This window comes from Elaeis guineensis, chromosome 1, assembly GCF_000442705.2.
Source record: "Elaeis guineensis isolate ETL-2024a chromosome 1, EG11, whole genome shotgun sequence".
In the NCBI taxonomy this organism is placed as follows: Eukaryota; Viridiplantae; Streptophyta; class Magnoliopsida; order Arecales; family Arecaceae; genus Elaeis; species Elaeis guineensis.
The window spans coordinates 175383969-175403314 of NC_025993.2; the positions used below are offsets into that span (position 1 = coordinate 175383969).

General features: G+C 36.9%; 1 protein-coding gene across 1 annotated transcript in view; it reads left to right on the forward strand.

Moving 5' to 3' along the window:
• Positions 1–2215: 2215 nt before the first annotated feature.
• Positions 2216–19346, forward strand: part of LOC105039716 (succinate-semialdehyde dehydrogenase, mitochondrial) — a 36342-nt gene continuing 19211 nt past the window's right edge. The window contains exons 1-6 of the mRNA XM_010915977.4: positions 2216–2407; positions 2598–2711; positions 4997–5096; positions 12833–12881; positions 16662–16749; positions 16855–16965. Of these exons, the coding sequence (XP_010914279.1) occupies positions 2345–2407; positions 2598–2711; positions 4997–5096; positions 12833–12881; positions 16662–16749; positions 16855–16965 (525 nt within the window). The 5' untranslated portion in view covers positions 2216–2344. The remainder of the gene's footprint in view (positions 2408–2597; positions 2712–4996; positions 5097–12832; positions 12882–16661; positions 16750–16854; positions 16966–19346) is intronic.

Consider the following 19346-nt stretch of genomic DNA (forward strand, 5'->3'; position numbering starts at 1 on the left):
ACCAGATAATTCATGTAGAAAATATAACTAACACCCAAAAAGATAAAAACATTTAATGGTCAATCAAATCAAAGCCATCCATCAAATATTTGTTTCTAATTTAATTATGGATTGACCAAATGATACCCGTCCATGAAATGACTAATCTTGAATGACATTTTGCATCATGCATTACAATCTATTTATGCATAAAAAATCATAACAAATGAAAGAAAATTAAAACCGTTATTATTTGGCATAACTAGAAGTACCCACTGCGTGCTTGTGGTTCCGGTTAAAATACGTGGACCAGCAGAATTCACATATCTTGTAAAAAGAAAATATAGTAGGCTAGAGTTCAAACACCTTGTAGATACATAAAGACTTGATCTATTATACTGCAGTCCCAACTCAAAAAAAATTATAAAATATCAGGCTGATAGGGCAAAGAATACATGGTGAGCGATCATGAGAAGGGTTGAAACGTCATGGTTATATATGCATTACATGTCGGTGATGATTAAGAGGCCCCAAATGGCACACAAGCAATGACTACATTATGTCATAAAGGGCCACTAAATTATAACCATTGCGTACAGTACACAGATGGTTATGATTGATATATTGGACCACTCAAGCTCAGTCTGGGTCGTTGAGAACCGCAACTCTTTTATAGCAACTTTGCTACAATTCGCAAGGTTCGTTATTTAACAATAAGATGAATCTTGTTATCCATTAGGAGCGCAACTCTATATAGATAGAGATTATGAGATACATGGCACTGAGCTGCTAACCAACATAGGTGAGATGAAAACTACTTACCAACAAATTCTAAATAGTGTATATCATATTACTCGAAAATGCTTAATTATCATTAATTTTTGGCGATCCTGGGGAAAAAAAGGGTAAATAATAAAAAAAAGATTGTTATTTGTACAAATTACTGATAGCCAGATCAGAAATTTTATATAACCTGTGAATGAAGAAGAGTTTGTGTTTTCAGCAAGAAAATAATTTCAAAATATTATTTATTCGGTAAATGAAAATGAACAATCACTATTCTAATTATAAAATGACTGTTATAGTGCAATAGTGGTCAATTAATTGTCGTAGCCGTTGTTAATTTAAACCACAATCACTCTATAACACTGGAGCCCGAATGCTATATATTTTGTAATATAATATAATAGTTATAACAGTGTACTATAATATATAATGGAATATGATATGGAAGCATTGGAGCCATATGTTAGATCGAGGTTCAAGAGCAAACCATCTTTATGTACAACTTTAAATTGGGCTATTGGGTAATGCTCTTGTTTTTTGATTGGAATTAAAAGGATCTGAGGTAATGATTGAAATGTTAACTTAAATGAGAGTCTAGAATTTCTGAAACTTTATTTTGAAAATCCTCCAGAGCATTGCTCTATTTCACACAGTAATCATCCAAAATTTATTGTGAGATGCATGATTAGCCATACAGATAACACACTTAGAAGAATTAATTCTACCAAACACTGCTTATTTGCGAAGGCCTTGTTTCCATATTTTCGAGCAATATCAAAAAGAGGAACTTGATGGGGGTTTAGAGGTTGCTGGCCGGTACAGATGAGAAGAAAAGATGGCTTTTATATTAGGTTTAAGTTATCATAGACTAAGTATAGCACACCACCTGCACGTGATCATAAATAGTGAGGGTCAAGAGATCGTTGGTTAGGAAAGATAGAAAGAAAATATGGCTTCTATATTTAGCTTTTATTAGTAAATTTCAAAGTTTAAGCTGTTCAACATATAGTGGTGTGCACCATTAAAATTCATAACTCAATATATAACAAAAATTTAGCCATTAAAGTTTTCTTTATTATTATTTGACATGCTCCATTCCAAATTAGCTGGAAAACAGCCATTAAAGTTCATTACTAAATTTGGCTTGAAGCTTTTAATTTTTTACATTACTATAATTCAATAATAGCTAGATAAAGAATAAAACAGTGCCGAGTGTGAAAAGGCTTCGGAGGCTACAGACGGTTGTGGGACCGTGGGAGGCTTCAAAACGTGTGGTGCGGCAGGACAAATGCAGACGCGCCGATAAATAATGGTGGCGTCGTGAGTTTGTGTTATATTAAAAATTAAAATAGAAGAATAGATAAAGTAAATATACTGGGAAAGACAACCATATGATGCCAACATTTCCATCACCTTAAAAAAAAAAAAACGGATGATGCCAAACATGGCAGGCTCAAATACCATTTTCTTCGTAATTTTTTGTCGATACAAATCCGCGGCCCTTGACTAGCGAGAGAGCAGGCGGAAAGGCAAAGAGCGGACTGAGAGGGTGTCGTAGTTTTGGCCGATTCCCTTGGCGATGCACCGCATAGCTCTCGTCGGCCGCCACCTCCTGAACCCCTCGCTCGTCCTCCGCCGCCAGGCAAGCTCTCTTCTTCCCTAATCACCTCGTGCTCCTCCTCGCCAATCCTTTCATCAATAGCTCTCAGTTCCGATCCCTCTCTTTGTCAGCTAATCTTTCTTGCTTCCGTTCTCCATTCTCGGCATGAATTTGAATCGTTTAGGATCGTCGATCGAAGTGATTTTTGATAATTTTTTCCCTTGATGAGCAGATGAGCATGGAACCTCGGGCGGCGGTTGATCGGGTGAGGCAGTCGGGGCTTCTAAAGGCTCAGGGGCTTATCGGAGGCAAATGGACTGATGCTTATGATGGGAAAACCATCGAGGTCAATCGCTTGAAGCTTGTATTTTGTTATTTTTTCAATTTTTCCTTCTTTGCGTGCTCAATTTTTGCATGAAGGTTGATCGATCAAGTGTTTCTTGGTTCTATAATGTTGTAGCTGTTTGACGAATTTTAAAGTGCTAGTTTTGTGATTATGGTTGTAAAAGGACAGCTGGAAGCCTCCGTAGCTCTTCTAATGCAAATCCATCTGGGGGATTGGAAAGATCGCATCTTGGTTGGAGTTTGGTACTACGAATGAGCTCTGAAGCTTTATGGATCAATTTTAGGACGATGCATTTTCATTATAGAGCTGAAGTCTATATTTTTGTAGTGGCACTATAATTGCTCAGTTTTTATTTGGTGTCTCGAATGTGCTTATGTTTCAAAGTGACAACCAAGATGCAAATCCATATCTCATTTGCATCCATTTAGACTTTGAAATAGGTCACCACAAGTTGTTATGCTACAAGCTATTGATACATCACTTGAGAGTTTTGATGAACAGCAGGAGTCGAGATTTGTTGGCATGGAAAGTGCAGAATATTGATGACTGCTTCCACCATATTGTGGACATGACCTGACTTTTGCCTTTGAGGGTTCTCATTCTGGTCCATCTAAAGAGTGATTTTCCTAAGATAAATGCCATGACCGGTTTGGTTCATGGAAAGAATTTTTTCTCATTGGAATGTTTTCTTGGGAAGTTAATGCTTGAGAAAATGGTTTTTATATGTTTGGTTGACTATGGGAAAGCTATATATTTTAGTGTCGCTTATGTTTGGTTGAGCATTTACTTTCATGGGAAAGTTGTGAAAAATACCTGTTATACCCTTAATCAAGGGAAAGACCTTAACCCATTTTATCTAAAAGCTTAAGAGCACTTTTGAGAAAAAAATTATCCCAATTTCTAGCCCGTGGAAAAGCGACTTTCCCATAAAATATGGGAATCTTATTCCTATGGAAGCTACTTTTCCATTTGTTCTTTGAAAACTACTCCAACCAAGTATGAGATATTTCTCCATTTTTCAGTTCACCACACTTTCCTGTGTCCTCTTCCCATGAACCAAAATGAGTCCTTAGTAGTGTATTATATTAGAGTCTCTAGAAATCACATGCATGCATTTTATCTAGTAGTTGCATGCGTAAGTATCAATGGATTTATGTATCGAGTTTGATAAAATTTTTAGTTAAAGTAACGTTCAACTTGACACCTTTGGTATGCATTTGTGAGGATCCATTTAGGCATGCGTTTAGTCCCACACTGATTAGGTATTGGGTAGATCTTGGGTATTTATATGGGACAACGAAATCTAAATAACACCTTTTGGATAGCCTTTTTGGGTAAGGTTCTGGATTGTTACAAATAAAATTACAACGGATCTGGCCCATGGCCCATGTGGATTTGGGGGCACTACGGCATAGGTCCATTTGGGTTGATCAAGAGTTGATTGTGGTGTTTGTAATTGAATATATGGTATTTATGACTGAATTTGGACTCTTAACCTGGTAAGGATGCTAGGGCTTGAATCGGGGGAGCATATGAGCATGTTTTTAGTCCTGCATTGGGTAAATCTTGGGTACTTATACAGGCCAAGAAGCCCACATAGCACCTTTTGGCCAACTTTTTTTGGTTGAGATTTTGGTTTCTTACAGCGTTAATCGTGAACATTGACATGGAATGATAATGTTATCATCAATTGATGAATTGAAAATTTCATGAGTATTATGAACTCTTAAGTTCTTGATACATCAAGAATCTTGAAACTTGAAGTGTTCCTATAGCATTTCTGGAGATGAGACATATCCAAAAATCGAGAACACTAATAGATGTAGCATAGTTTGATGGTACTGAGTGATCTGAGGATTTGAACAAAAAAAAAAAAAAAAACAACTAATCATTTCAAATGTTTAGATAATCTTGTTGATCATTTATAAGACATACTAGGATTTATGAGTAAGAAAATCTTATTTGTTCATGGTATTTACCTTCATGATTGAAGATGATAATGAGTGATGCCCATCAAGGATTTCCCACCATGTAGGTTTCCAAAGTTCGGCGATGTTTCTCTTCTATATTTTATTCCTTTTTCCTTTATATCCTGGATGCTACATACTCAGAAGTCGCAATATATCCATGCAATGCTTATGCTTTTTATTATTTGCTTAAGTTTGCTTTCTTTCATTTGACAATAAATGTCTAATTTTGATCTCCCAAAGAAAAAGGGTGAGAGTATTAGAATAGGAATTAATAATTTCTCTTCTTCCTTTCTTTTCTTTTTTTGGCCATGGCAGGTGCAAAACCCTGCTACTGGGGATATTATAACAAATGTCGCATACATGGGCAAGAAGGAAACAACTGATGCAATATCTTCAGCATACGGCACATTTAACTGTGTGTAATTCTAAAAGTGATTCTTTCTAGTTTTTCTATTTCTCTTTGAGAAATTGAACTTTTCTGAATTGCATATGGCTTAACCATAACTCTCTAGTAAAGAGCCTTACTAACCTGTTTTACATGAGCTGGACCGTGCATATGGTTGCAAATCTGTTTAGCAATCACAAGCAGTAGCAACTAGCAGTGTATATACTACCAGAGCCTAAGCCCAAAATTTGATTATCCATTACATGGAAGGCCTGAAGAGGCTTAAATATAGGTTGGGCTGAACTCACTCAACCATAGTTGTTTGGTGGCTTAGACTCATTCTATAATGAACATGTCTCACACTTAGAAGCATTTCTTTCATATAAATTATGCTTGAGTGCTTGTGTACTTTCGTGTTGGTGGGCATTTTCTGACGCTGACTTGCAGTGCATATCTGGGTATGCATTTGTTGTTTGTCACATGCTTATGTGGAGCTGAATTTCATGTTTGTCACAAAATTAATGGAGCTGGTTCATCTTGTTTCCTCCCCATGTTCCTGCCCCCACATAACTACGAGAATTATGAATATTTCTTTTGAAATGGTAGAGCAAATGGATGTTGTTGAAGGAAGAGAATATTTTTCATATTTTTTTCAGCCTCTCAAAGGGCTTTTATAGGTTACTAGATACAATGTACTTAGACACATTACTAAATATGGTGAGAACTTAATATATAGTTATAACTTAAATAGACATTTCAGGGATAAGTTGTTCCAGAGGAACAAGAGGAACAATATAAGCTAAACTACTACTCTACTCTAATTCTAACACTCCCTCTCAAGCTGGTGCATATATATCAACTAAGTCCAGCTTGGAACATATAGTAGAAAATCTAGTAGAGTTGAGAGCTTTGGTGTAGATGTTTGCGAGCTGATCTACTGAACTCGTGAAGGGTGTCATAATCTTGTTATTCAAAACAGCTTCTCGAATAAAGTGGCAGTCCACCTCTATATGCTTAGTCCGCTTGTGAAAGATTGGATTACTAGCAATATAAATCGCTACTTGATTGTCACAATGCATAACCATAGGCTTTGTATAGACAACCCCCAAGTCCTCCATAAAGGACTTAAGCCACATTATTTCACAGGTAGTATGGGCCATTGCTTTGTACTCTACCTCTGCACTGGATTTGGTCACCATATTTTGCTTCTTGCTTCTCTACATGACTAAGTTTCCTCTAATATAAGTACAATAGCCAGAGGTCGAGTGCCAATCATCCACAGACCTTGCATAATCTGCATCAAAGTAAGCTTCGATGTCAAGATGTCCAGATGTTTTGAAAAGCTTTTTTTGGGGAGCCTTTTATATAATGGAGAATTCTGAGGGCTGCCTCCCAATGTCCTTTCTTTGGCTTATGCATACACTGGCAGACCAGTCTACGGTTGAGCACGGGTCAGGTTTGGTCGATTTGAGAGAAAAATTTCATCTGACCGAATCCAATAGGATTGAAGAAAATTCAATCTGCTACCGATCGTTTATCATGTATAAATCGTTTGAAACCAAAGTGAATGGTTTGTAGTGGGTTCGGATGGTTTGTATTGGTTCGGGCTTTAATGTTGACACAATGTTGATTTTAAGTCAATGTTGGCCCACTTAAGTTTATTTATTTTTTTATTAATTTAATACAAAAAAATAGGGCTGAAAATGGTTTAGTCGGTTCGATTTCAAGTGATTTTTTTAAAATCGAACCGATATTTCGGTTTAAGAGGTTCTTAAAATCAAATATTTGATTAAACACAAATGGTTTCTTTGGTTCGATTTTGTATCGATTTGGTTTGTTCATGGAGTTTTTCCAAGTATTTGAAAGTTTGAATGGTTTTTCGATTTAAGCGGGTTGGCCGATTCGGTTTCTATTTTTGTTCCTTTATTATGATCCATAATCAAGTCAAATTTGATCTAAGTTGGATTGAAATAGGGTCAAATCAATATTTTGGATTTTTAATTCATATAAAGTACATAGCCTAATTTTGAATATGCATGTGACATATAAGTGTATATATAAATTTATGAAGCATGTAACATAGGTGTATATATAAATATATAGAATGATGGTATTTTAATTTCGGTTTGTTGGTTTGGTTTCAATGGATCACATAAATCAATAAACCAATAATCAAATCAAAATATCAATTTTTCTATTTTATTCAACCGAATCGAACCAATTAAACCGTCAAACCGTCATATTTGGTTCGGTTCGGATCGGGTTGGATGGTTTAGACAGTTTAATCGAAATTTTTTACACCCCTACAAAAAAGGCCTAAACCTTATAAGTTACAAATTTTGGGCTTATTTTTGAACCTGTACAAAATAAAATAGAAACAGAAAGATTTACTTATCTGAAAGCAACTACATATGAAAGTTTTCACTTTAGACTTGTCTCAAATTGATGCTTTTTCATCAATAATCGAACATTAATATTTTTATGAATCCAAATTGGTGACGGGGTGTTTTTTAGAATGAAGTATTGAAGTCTAAACGACGCTGTCCCAAAAATAAAAGTAAGTTTGTGAAATACTATATCGGTTTGGTTCGGTTTCATATGGATTAAAACTGTAGGAACTGAATCCGACCGTAAATAACCTACTTTTTACAAACTCCAACACGATTCCACCTGATTTATGTCTTTCAACCGATCAAAACCGATGTTTATTGGGTTGGATTAGATGGATTTCTTTGGGATTCGGTTATTTGCTCAGTCCTAGACCAGTCCAACTGCAAAAGAAATATTTGATCGTATAACGGTGAGGTATATCAATTTTTCAAGTAGTCGACAGTACTGAGCTAGATCTGGAAATCCTTCTCATCATTTTCAGAGGGGTTGTTGTGTTTGGTAACCACGAGAGTGCTGACAGGCTTACAGTCAAGAAGTCTGATTTTTGCTAGCAAGTCAAGTGCACACTTTCTCTGAGAAAGACTAACCCCATCAGCACAGTAAGCAATCTCAAGATCTAAGAAGTATCTTGGCCCGCCAAGATCCTTGATAATAAAATGAGATTGAATATGTTGTTTGACTTCAGCAATGCCCTCAGTATCATCATCAGTGAGGAGGATATCATCCACATAAGCTACAAGTACAACAATTCCCCATGAACTTTTTCGGACAAAGATCGAGTGATCAAGCTGTGAGCATCGGAGCCCTACATTGGCAACAACCTTTGTGAACTTGTCAAACCAAGCACAAGGGCTCTGCTTCAGCCCATAGATGGCCTTCTTGAGTTTGCATAGCTGATTCTCCCCCAGAGCAACATGCCCAGGTGGTTGCTCTATATAGACATCCTCAAGAAGATCACCATAAAGAAATGCATTCTTGACATCCATATGAAAAACAGACCAATCTCGATTAACAGTAATAGAGAATACAACCCGAACAGAATTCATCCAAGCCAGAGGAGAAAAAGTCTCATAATAATCAATCCCGTAAGTCTGAGTAAACCCCTTGGCAACCAAGTGAGCCTTGTATCTGTCAATAGATCCATCCGATAGGTGTTTGATAGTAAACATCCATTTGCACGCAACAGATTGAACACCCACAGGAGGGGGCACAAGCTCCCAAGTACCACGGCTGGTAAGAACATTCATCTCTTCATCCATAGTGGCTTTCCAAGCTGGATTGGACAGTGCTTCTGAATAAGACCTAGGAATAGACACCAAGGATATAGACAAGGTAAAATGGTAGAAAGAGGGGCTGAAATGGTCCAGAGAGACATAATTAGCAATAGAGTGCATGGTACATGTACGTTTTTGCTTGTGTAGAGTAATAGGAAGATCAAGATCAGATACCTCAGGGTCCGGATCTGGAGTCAGAGAAAGCAGATTGGAGTGAACATGAGTTGTAGGTTTTTGGTAGCGCCAATAAATCTGCAAAATAGGAGGAGCTATTGGCAGTGTCTTTAAGGGCTACTCAGGATCCGAGGAAGGGACAACTTATAGTGATGGAGCTGGTGTAAGTAGAGGAGGTCCAGATGAGGATATCAATGGAGCCTCGAAAGGAGAAAAGAATGAGACAGACTCAAAGAAAATAACCAGCGAAAACAAAGTGACGTCGAACAACTGGATCATAATACTCATACCTCTTTTGTGTGCGGGAGTAACCTAAGAAAACATACTTAACAAACTGAGGGGATAGTTTGTCAATTCCAGGGTCGAGAAAGTGAACGAAGCAAACACAACCAAATACCCGAGGACTTAGTGGAAATAGAGACTTATTTGGATAAAGACAAGAGAAGGATGTCTGACTAGCAAGAACAAAAGATGGGAGATGATTAACAAGATAGCAAGCAGTAAGAATAGCATCCCCCCAATATTTTTTAGGCATATGCATTTGAAACATCAAGGTGCGGGCCATATTCAGGAGGGTACGATTCTTACATTCGGTAGCCTCATTCTGTTGAGAAGTATATGCACAAGAGGTCTGATAAATAATACCATCAGAAGTATAGAATTTTTTAAATAAAGAGTTTGCAAATTCTAAGGCGTTATCCCTACGAAGAGTCTTAATGGACACACAAAATTGAATCTTTATTTTCATATAGAATTCTTTGGATATACCGAAGACATCAGATCGACTCTGAAAAAGATCTACCTAAGTGATCCGAGAACAATCATCAATGAAGGTAACAAAGTAGTGAAACTCAAAATGAGATGACACAGGACTCGGACCTTAGATATCCGAATAAATAATCTCAAAAGGAGTATTACTCCGACTATTGGCATTATAAGAAAAAAAACATACGATGGTGCTTATCAAACTCATAAGCAGCATATGGCAAATAGAACAAAGTCGAAGGAACAGACACAAATTTACTCAATGATGAGATATTAGAATGGCCGAGTCTGCAATGCAAAAGAAAGAGATCCAAATCCTGAGGAGAAGCAGCAATAGCGACAGCAGGTTCCGCATCTAGATAGTAGAGACCCCGCAAGTCATGCCCACCATCAATCTGCTTTCCGGTCCGGAGATCCTAATAGACACAGTAGGAAGGAAAAAAAATAATTGAACAGTCCAAAGAGCGGGTGAGGTGACTTATAGATAAAAGACTAACAGAAAAATTAGGAATATAGAGAACTCCATTAAGAGGTAAAGAAGAGGAGGCAACCACTAACCCCTTTTTCCATAACATTAGAGGAGCCATTAGCAATAGATATAGGAGGATGATAGAAGAAAGGGACAAAGTGAAAAATAGAGATCGGTTATCTATCATGTGGGTGGAGGCACCAGAGTCAAGAAGCCAGGACTTACCATGAGCAGCAGCCAACGCAGACCCAAAAGATGGAGATGTAAGGTATGAAGAGGCATGTGGCTGTAATAATCTATCATATTCTATCTTAGTAAGTGTAATAACATCGCTTGTGGTCTCAAAAATAGGGACAGCATTAGCAGGAGCAACAACAGCCGGTTTAGCGGTCTTTAATTTACCAAATTTTTGCGAGCATCGCTCAGAAGGATGGTTAGTGCGAGTACAGTGAATATACGGAGAAAAATTGCGACCACGACCCCAGCCATGACCCCTAGAAGCAGCATGAGCAGACTGATCAACAAGTGTAGGAGAAAATTTAGAAGTAGCTGTGGTAGTAGATACTCGGAGCACACGAGCAAGGATACTATTCAATGATGGGACAGCAGAGTTAGATAAGAGAAACTGCCAAACATGACTGAGACTATCATCCAATCCAGAAAAAAACTTGGCTACAAGGAATTCCTCACGTTGTTGCTTCAAAACTGTCGCATTAGTAGTAATGGGATGATAAACAGACAATTCATCCCACTTGCCCTTAAGTGCAGCAAAGTAGTCATTGACATATCACTCATCTTGATGAAGATTAAAGATCTGCTCATATAGGGCGTAAACACAGCTAATGTTCTTCTTATGCCCATACATCTCCTTGAGAGCATCCCACGTATCTTTCGCAGTAGATAGAAACATAATATTAGCACTTATCGAGGATTCACAACTATTCAAAACTAAGTGATAACTGCGTAGTCATCTTGCTACTTATCCATAGTTTTAGTTGCCGTCTTGCCATTAGAAGATTTGGAAAAAGAGAAGACATCAGGAGGGGCGTCGGTGAGATGTTTCAACTTGTGTTGAGAACCAACAAAGAAGCGAAAAGCTTGAGCCCAGAGGACATAATTAGCACCATTCAACTTGATCGTGGTGCCTAAAGGAATGAATTTCGGGACTTCCGAAGACGACGCCGTATAGATCCGAGGATAACAGTGGCAGCACACAAGGAAGAGGAGTCCTGATCACAGCATAGATAAGAGGACCAGGGAATCTACACCGTGATCAGGGCCAAAATAGTAGAGAAAACCCAGAGGCTGTGAGAAGAAGGAGAGGAAGATGGCTTGGGTTTGATGTGGCTAGGCTTTTACTCTGATACCGTGTTGAAGGAAGAGAATATTTTTCATATTTCTTTCAGCCTCTCAAAAGGCCTTTATAGGCTACTAGATACAATGTACTTGGACACATTACTAAATATGGTGAGAACTTAATATATGGTTATAACTTAAATAGACATTTCAAAAATAAGTTGTTCCAGAGGAACAACATAAGCTAAACTACCACTCTACTCTCATTCTAACATATGCCTAGAAGTGTTTACTAGTCTAAAGCACTGGATCTTCATGTGCAGTGTTTTTGGGAGAGGAGATGTATCATCTAATATGATCACCTATTGACTCTTCATATGTCAAACATGGGGTATCTTCAACTCAATGGGATGGCCAAGAATTAGTGAATATTGAATCAGGATTCATTTCAGACTCAAGATTAGTATTGGTTTTTCAACTGATTGTTACCTCTACCTTTTTATCTAAAGCTATGGCTGGCATTTTAGTGTTTAATGGTTTTATACGTAATAGTAAATGTGAAACAGTTTCATCTTCCCTTGTTTGAAACTCCTAGTAATTGAATGATGTGTCTCTTAAGTATATGCATAGGAGTCAAATGTTTAGAGGTGCTCTGTAAATGTTCATCATGATATGTTTGTAAACATTCATGGAGATAAAGAGTTCATGCTTAGCTTTTCTTTTTATTTCGATGGCTGAGAACAATCCTTTGCAGCCTTGATCCTGAGAGATCTTAGCCATTAATCATGCTCTGGTCTTGAGGTTTTATGTCATCCACCAGAAAAGAGGACTAGCTTTGTTTTGCTAATGGCGTTCAAATCTTTTCAGATATTTAAACATGTCTGTGGACTTGAAAATTTCACTGTATCATGGTATTATGAATATAATTGTAACATGTAAGTTTTAAAACGTCATATAGTCTTTTTTGTTTCTCTTATATTGGTAATAATCACTAATATGACATGTAAGTTCCTTACTTCATAAGGGACAGATGACAGATCATGTGTTTTCATACTACTGAAGAGTTTATGCATAATTTCTACTGAATGTGATGCATAGCATGGCAACAAATGTTTAATTATGGTTGAAGAAATCTCCATGAAATGCATTGTTAATGGATAAGTGGATAAATTGACTTTCTCCTTCAAATACTAACTGTACTTTGTGCATCTTATTTTTTGCATTATTCTAGGTAAAAAGTTTTTTGCATTCTCTAATCATTTTTCGTACCATGCTTGTGAATTCCAATAAGCACAGCAAATTGATATGCATATTCTTTTTCATCTTTTTGATTTTATGACTTTTCTTAGATGTTTTTGATTTAAAATTAATTTTTCCTTTTAATCACTTTTTCCCAGCTTGGAGCAAACTCACTGCAAGTGAGAGGAGCAGGTGTCTAAGGAAATGGTAAATATGTTTTCATAAATTTTCTGTCTTTGCTTAATTCTCAGTCATTCTAAAAGTTATGCTTTATTTATTTATTTTTTAATGTTTATTATGAATCTGAAAAAACTAAATGATTGACATGCCCTCCAAGAGTGGAACTTAAAGCTGAAAAAAGAATCTAAAGAATCTTCAAAAAAAAAGCACTAATACATAGTAGTTGTCTGTCACTTTCAATTGGTATTTTTATCATTCATATATAGATTATGTGCATTTCTTGACTCATCTACTAATTGTCACTTGGATTTGAAAAGAGAGTGAAAAGTCGCCAAGTGGAATGAGGTAGGTAAAGAGGGTACTCTTGTTTATGATAATATGTCAGTTTTGACTTAAAATATGCAGACATCAGTTTAAAATATGTTCTCAAGATAAAGCATGGAAAAAAAGATCAATTTATTATGCTTATAAGAGGCCTTAATAAATGATCAATTTGATCGTTCTTTTGCATGCATGAAGAGAATAATGTTAGAGGAAAAAAAGATCAATTTATTATGCTTATAAGAGGCCTTAATAAATGATCAATTTGATCGTTCTTTTGCATGCATGAAGAGAATAATGTTAGAGACATTGGAATTATTTGCAAATACGGATATTGGTGTGAGGTGATGCTCTTATAAGAGCAATTAAGAGGGTCAATATGTAGATGTAATTAGTGTGACTGTATGTAGGTGGACGGATGCAGGTTTGTTTTGCATGTGTGCATGAAATTCATCAATTTTTGGATAAACGCTAGTTGAACTTAATCACCATGATGAGTGAGGTATAAGGTTCTCAGTTCCGGTATCAGTGGCCATTCCGATCAGCCGGCGGCACGGTCTGGTACAGTTCCGTACCGGGTCAGACTGGTGTGAAGTGATAAAGGGAGGAAGGGACGAATCGGAGAGGAGAAAAAGAGAGAAAGAGAGGAAGAGAAAGAGAGAGGAGGGTCCGTCGAAAGGCCTCTGACTGGCTGCCGTGACCGTCGGACGGTGTGAATGCCACCTGCGGCTCTGCGATGTGAAATCGGGGCGATCGCCCCTGTTTCATGGGCTTTTTTAAAAAAACCCAGAAACAATGAAGCCGGCAAACCGCGGTGTGAAACAGGAGCGATCTGGGGTTTTTTAAAAAAGTCCGATAATAGTGAAGCCGGCAATGGGTTTGCCGGCTTCACTGTTTCTGAATTTTTTAAAAAAAATTTGAAATAGTGAAGTCGGCAAATCGATTACTGACTAAACTATTTTTAAATTTTTTTAAAAAAAATTTAAAAAAGTGAAGCCGGCAAACAAAGTGCCAGCTTTACTGTTCGTCTTTCTTTTTAAAAAATGTGAATAAGGGTGGTCGCCCCTGTTCCACGACCATGACTCCGCCCGCCGCTTCCGCCGCTCGATGGCCACGGCAGCCATCCGGAGACCTCTGACGGCCCCTCTGCTGTGCTGTCCTCCTGTCTCCAATGGCCTCCCCCTCTGTCTCTCTCTCTTTCTCGCTCGTTGCGGCAGCCCTTTCGGGCGAATCGAGCTTTCACGGGCCTCCGACAGCCACAAAGGGCCATCACCGGCCTCCGACAGCCTCTCCCTCTCCTCTCTCTTCTTTTGTTTCCATCTCTTTCTTCCTCGGCACCGGCATGTCCCGTTTTCGCCATCGGAACCGTCCCGATTCTCCACTGGTCTGGCACGCCCCAAACCGTCCGATTTGGGACGGTTCTGAAAACCACGGTGAGGTAGCACTCATCACCAGGCCCTAGCTGACAACATTAGGAGAATGCTGGTAGAATTTGATGATGTAACAGACGGTTTTTAGAAAAGTAGTCAAATTTATTCTTTTGGTGATTTGGAATGATTGAAGGAGATTAGCACTTGCAGAGTAAAGGATGACATAATGGCACATTGGCAAAATCCCTTAAACTGTGATTGCATGTGGAGCACTTATAGAAGCTGAAAAAGTCTGAGTGCACAATGTTGTGGGCTGCAAATAGTTCCATTCAAGCAGCTGACAGATCAAGTTGGAATTCTGGTCGATATAGAGGCCATGGAGGTGAGTTTGGTTTGAAATTAAAGCCTAAAATCATATATTGGCTGATATTTTTGGGGTTTTGGAGTTCACAGCAGATACACTCTCAGGGACATTCCAATAAAGTGTTAGCAAAGTCTTTACAAGTTAATATCTGGATATTCCTTTGTTGTTTCTTGTTCTTTTAATCGTGTGTCTTATTTGGAAAGATATAGGCATCGGAACACCTCTATTTTTTATATTCTATCCTAGCTTAGGAGTAATAATTGGACTTGAGTTGGTAACTGCTTGGTTAAAGGTGTATAGTTAAGCAGTGGAATTGGCCTGTTTGGCAAAGGAAAACACAAGAAGGAAGCCAGGAGTAGCTGCTTGATCTTCTTCTTATTATCACATTTTCTTTTTTTGTTTCTCTTTGTTCAGTTATTTAATCAAATTTCTTTTCTTTATTGGTTGCTTGTCTGCAGAATGTATCTAGACACGTAATCCAACTTTTTGGTGCAACAAATTCAAGCCCTGGGCTTGCTAAATTCAGCCCAGAGAATTAGGCCTGAAAGTTTTTTTTTTTTTAAATAATTTTAAAATTCCCCATTAAGCTTCCAGATTTAATTATTAATGTTATTATATTGAAAGCTTGATCGGATGAGGAGATTTAGTGAATCTGCTCTGGCTCCTTCATTAGTTGATTTCATTCTATTTTATTCTTAAAATTCAGGGATTTTTGTAAATCTTAATTGATTTATGTTCCAAGTTATTTTAGATCTGTGTACATGTATACTATATACAAAAGCACTAATAAATTTCTGTCCAGAAAAGATAACAGTATCCTAGTTTCATTGAAGAATCTTGGCCATCTAAACTACTGTCTAAAGGACTCCTAATATGACGGTAATTCCAAACACTGGAAGAAAATCGTTGTTAAATTACAGCTATAGCTTTTGCTATCTTCTTGACCCAGAATATTGGAAACTCACCAAGAGTCATGAGATAGCAATTCTGGATCTTGGAGTCCTTTCCGATGTATGCAAGATCATCAACATCCAATATTTATGAGAAATGCCATTCCAACAAATTGGAAGAAAATTGTCACTTAAGTATTGTATTTGTCTAATCTTGGTCTGCAGCATGCAGTGTTCTTCTACTCTTAGACCTTGGACTCTTACTCAATTACTATTCTCTGAGATGTTAGGCTTCATGTCTGAGAAAGTTAAATTTCTGCCGATGTTTGTTTGACTGATCTCTTAGAAACTTTAAAGCTGCACATATGTGAAGAAAAATCCTGATTCAATATGCGACAATTGAATGCTTATAGATTCAGGTTAAGGTTGATGTCAATTTTTAAACAAGCCTTGAGTCAACTATCTGGGTTTTGCTTTTAGGATTCTGAGCCCAGCCATTGCTGTTATGGGATTTAGAGTTATATCCTTATATCCTCTATCATTCCATGCTAGATATAGGCGGAGGGTAACATGGGTTGTTATTCTTCATCAGTCGTTGAAATTTGAAAGACTGTTCGAACATGGAAGAAATTTAGTCGAAATCTCAAGTTTTCTGGTCTGTCTTTTGCTACAAACTTTGATTCACTGTATATTGCTGGTTAAACACTTTATTTCAGCATTTTCACGGTGACATTAGTCAAGTATTGACTATTTTCCATCTACTGAATCATCTTTCCTCTATATAATGTTGATCATATACCTATAGCATCATCATGGAAAGTGTTATCATTTGACCGCTTCTTGGTTACATTTGTTTCTCAAGGTACGATCTAATGATTTCCCACAAGGAAGAACTTGCACTACTTATGACTTTGGAACAAGGGAAGCCTCTAAAAGAGGCCTTGGGTGAGGTATCTTATTGACTTTGGAACGTGAGAGTAATTTTAAACGTAGGTGATTTCTATCAATCATAGATTGCTCTCAAAGTTAAAATACTATTGAAACTGCCTCTGCAGGTGGCTTATGGTGCTGGCTTTATTGAATTTTTTGCTGAGGAGGCAAAACGTATATATGGTGACATTATTCCTGCTACACTAGCTGATCGCCGACTATTTGTATTAAAACAGGCAACAAACTAATTCTTATACATCTATCTAATTTGATCTTCTCTTCATATTTTTTTCCCCCTACGACTATTGTCTTTTACCTTCGTTTTAGATAAGCTCCAAGAGGCTATATGTTCAGTAGATGATCAGTTTGCATGCTTCTTGGACTTGTTAATTAGTTATCATTGAATAATCTGACTTTCCATTTGTCTTTCAGAATTGTTTACCCGTTCCTCTAAATGATCACAACTCATAAGGCTCAAGGATGTTACCAGAATATTTAAAGATTGTTGAATTGTTCAAGCGGTCTGTTTGGGTGCTTAAAAATTTCTAGCAGTTTATTGCCTTTTAGATAGAAGCCACTACTTTCATTTTATTTCCTAATATCAAATAAGAGGTTGTCTTCTTGGATCTATTCTTTCATTATTACTTTTAGTGGCCTAAGAGACTATAGAGAATCACTCAAAGATAACCACATTTTTATGTAGGTCTAAAATTTACTAATCATTCATAACACATGCACCAAAAAAAAAAAAAAAGATCTAAGGATGCTGTGTGACTTCAAGTGGCTAGGTTGCTAGATGAATTCTCTTTGAACATCCACAAGCTTGTGCACTATATGTATCTCATCCATCTTTATGTTCATAGAATACTATGCATGCAGTTTCTGGTTCAGAAAAAAACAGTTATTTATTCATATAAAAAAGAAAAAGAACGTTTATTTATAGTGTTTTAATTTCAGCTCCTATAGACTGTTAGAAAAGGTCAAAGATGTCAAAAAATTGCTTGAAAACCTGGCAGTTAAATTTATAAAATTAAGCAGAACTCTGCTAAGAGACAATTTAGAAATAATGGGTGTGACAGGTTTTGTTAGCACCTATGAAATATTGCACGTTATAAATTCTTCATTGCTGTGCCTTTGGCTGACTATTCTAAATTGAAGCTTTAACTCAAAAATGTGCAGAAGGTGGCTTTTCTTCGGGGCCATATATTTTTTTTAAAAAAATAATATATGCACCAAAATTAATTTATTAATAATCGGATATATCATCACTTTGCTTGAAATAAGGTGATCTCGTTGGCATGCTAATGAAACATTAAACAAATGTGGCATTCACAGCTAATAGTTCGATTGATTTCATGTGAAAAAAAGGTATTAAGACCTCTGTAGGGCATGTAATTCATCCATACACTTGTATGGTGCTGCTGCTGGTTAGCAAAGAGAGCCATATAAAGGACATAGATCTTATAAAAATGACTTCATGAAAAATGCCGGATATGATTTTTATGGATCATTGCTTTATCATGGATGCAATACAATATTATGAATTGACTAAAAGTATAATGCAATTATTTGGATACCATACTTGATTCATACCTTAGTTTTTCTGTAACTGTATGTGTCTTGTACATTTCTATCAACTTTTTATTGAAAGTATTAATCAAGTTTTGACGGTTAACAATAAGCTTGCCGGTTAAGATTCTAAATTTACAGCCACAGAAAACAAATTTGGACAGATGGGAATGAAATTTCTGGACACTGTGGAGAAGTGAGGATATTAGGGAATATATTTCAGAGATATAGAGCCAAGGTAAGAACATAACTGGGTCATTGCACCAAGCAATGGCCCCTTCTAGGACCCCAGATTGCCAGGATCATAACTGGGTAATGACCCTTTTTAAAGCCAAGATCAGAACAGGGGCACAAGTGCCAGTATGTAGTTTGTTTAAATGAAGGATAGCTAATAGGGAAACTAATTTATAGTAATAGCTAATAACATGTGAAACGGTGAATCATTTGTGATAAAGGTGAAACATTAGACTGCTCTGGCTACGGTAGTGCGAAATTTATGAGCTACCTAACCATGACTCAAGTTTCTAAATCCTCTGATTTTTTCAGCTCATGCTGATTTTATGAGCTGAATTGTACAATTATACAACTTGATAGTGGAAGAAAGGTCAAGTAGATATTTTTTTTTAAAGACATTAAGGACATGTTATAGTCTAAGATTCAAATGCTAAGGTACAGGTCAAGGTTCTGAAAATCGGTGCTGATGGCCATACCGATCATTGGCCAATTTGGTATGGTAGGCGTGCTAGTTTGGCCAATCAAGTTGACTTTTTTGGGTTCTTTTTCATTTTCTTTGGGGGGGGTGTCCAATCAATTTTTTATGGATTATTGAATGTTTTGAAGCCCAAATTGATATTTAGTGATATTAATTAATGTTCATATCATTCCGATACATCTTTAATCGCGTGTGACATGAATTTAAGTGTGACATTATGTTATTTAGCATCCTAAATAATCAATACATTGACTAGATATCATTGGATCCTAAAATGCTTAAATCAATTAAAAAAATCTAAAAATACTCAATACGTACCGATCATCAGAATCTGGT